Genomic DNA, 2,273 nt, shown 5'->3' on the forward strand with positions numbered 1-2,273 from the left:
TGAATTAATTTTAGTTTTTATTCATATGCAATGTTATATCTGATAATTTTCCAGATAGATAATTTTATTGTCCATTAGTAAAATAAATGTTCATAGCGTTCAGATACGACCATCGAGTTACGCCTACGTTGACGGAGTCTGGATGAATGATGTCTCCCTCGCTCCCGTGGCATGTCCTAGGGCGCGGGCAGTCCGCCGCGGAGCGCTAATCGATACGGAGCCGCTTACATACTCAGCTATGTTTCTCAGTCTCAATCAGTACATCCTGGCAATGTTTTTGTTATAATTACGACGTACATTGTTTATTGTGAAGTAAGCCTGTTTCTGCTTAGAATATCGCGATCTCTTTGAGGTTAAGCGATTCAGAAGTGAATTTCAGTACAAGATGAAAGTTGACATTTACAATATACAGTGCACGACCCGATAGAGGACGCTAGTGTCTACGTCAAAACATAAGAGGTGTATAAATTGATTTTTTGTTACTATTACATGTTTCTTTTAGTAGTGAAAGATACAAATTGTGTTTAGTTTGAATTGAAATTAAATTTGTAATCTATATCAAGAAAAAGAAATATACGACTATACTGTGATTTGATTAATTAAATAGTAATAATGGAAGGCATTCAGAAAGAACAGGTGCCGTTGAACATTGAGAAGAAAAAAAGTAAACGCAAATTTAGAACATGGGAACGAATAGGTAAATGGGATATTCGTGATATTCAAAAAAGTTTTACGTTTAAAGTAGTTTCTTACAATATTCTTTCGCAACATTTACTGGAATCCCAACTATACCTTTTTCAAAACTGTTCAATGGTAAATCTCCAGTGGGATGTAAGATCAAAACGTTTATTTGATCAGATCATCAGGTTAGATCCTGACATACTCTGCCTCCAAGAAGTTCATGCATCTTATCGTGAGAGCTTCTTTTCGCAGTTTGAAGAAGTAGGCTATACTGGTGTATTTAAGAAAAGAACTGGAGTCTATGATGATGGATGCGCCATTTATTTTAAGAAATCAGTTTTTCAAATGGAAGATCACATTCTTGTGCAATTTTGTCAGACAAGTTATGGTATTTTGAATCGAGACGAAGTTGGGCTGGCTGTGCGGCTGGTCCCGCTCGATGCGCGCGCTCCCTCCTCGCCTCTTGTCGTTGCCACCACGCGGCTTTTCCATTACGTCGGGAGCGAACACGTGCGCCTCGCCCAGCTACAACTTTTCCTCGCGCATTTGGAACGCTTTGCTAACAATGGTTGCCAACTCGGATACCATCCAATAATACTATCTGGTGACATAAACTCAGCACACGAGACGCCTGTGATCAAGTTCCTCACCAGAGGTCACGTTTCCGTCAGCAAAACTAGATTAAGAGGAGTCGAAATACAAAATATTAATCAAGACCAGCCGCCGGAACTGGAGGGTCCTGCGAACCCGTGGGACGAATCCTTACCTTTTGTCAGCGAACTAGAACATCCGCTCAGCCTTCGTTCCGTTTATGAACATAGAAAAAAAAATGGCAGACGCGAAGTCACCACTTTCTACCGTACTAATTGGAATAACTTTGATTACATATTCTATAGCCGCGACAGTAGGCTAAGATTGCTGGCCCGTTACCGGCTGCCCACAGATGCCGAGTGCAGGCAGCTGATACGCCCTTACTCTATCCCTAACCGCAAGCTGCCCTCCAACCACTTCTCTCTCGCCGCAATCTTCCAGTACGGCTCTCCTATGGCAAACTAAATCAATGTAGGAAATGGAATAAGCATGTAATGCGTATCTTGCAACGATTCTAAAGAAGTTAAGGTCCATAGATCTCCGAGTCACGTGTTTTATTTACTTTTAATGAAATCTATTAGAACGTGGTAATTTAGAAACAATATCTTGTAGAGAATACTAATTTTGCCCTAATTCGTACCATTAAATTCTCATTATGGTGCATGATTGCTCAATTACTATATTTCCTAACTGTGGTATAAAGTGAATTTATTTCGGTCTTTGATAAATAAAAATATTCAATGTATTTGTGTTCTTACTTTACATATGTAAAACATTTTTCTGAACATTATATGTAAATTTTGTAATTAAATTATGTCTTATATGATGAAAGCCACAGGAGCTCCTAAAAGGGGTTGTTCATCGATCATGAGATATTCGGGTTATAATACCTTACTTTTGTGTAAAATTATACTGCAATCTATGTACTTCTATATTTATTTATTAATTACTTAAAAAAACTTAACTAATTAATAATAATATTTAAAAAATGGGTATTAGCC

At 38.1% G+C, this 2,273-nt stretch overlaps 1 protein-coding gene across 1 annotated transcript; it reads left to right on the forward strand.

The window, feature by feature from the left end:
- Positions 1 to 204: 204 nt before the first annotated feature.
- LOC106109242 (protein angel homolog 2-like) lies at positions 205 to 2,017 on the forward strand. The gene has a single exon (XM_013290657.1). It carries the CDS (start codon positions 613 to 615, stop codon positions 1,735 to 1,737), a length of 1,125 nt encoding a protein of 374 aa, XP_013146111.1. The 5' UTR covers positions 205 to 612; the 3' UTR covers positions 1,738 to 2,017.
- The last annotated feature ends 256 nt before the right edge of the window (positions 2,018 to 2,273 follow it).

Source organism: Papilio polytes, unplaced genomic scaffold (genome assembly GCF_000836215.1).
Source record: "Papilio polytes unplaced genomic scaffold, Ppol_1.0 DF821289.1, whole genome shotgun sequence".
NCBI classification, from domain to species: domain Eukaryota; kingdom Metazoa; phylum Arthropoda; class Insecta; order Lepidoptera; family Papilionidae; genus Papilio; species Papilio polytes.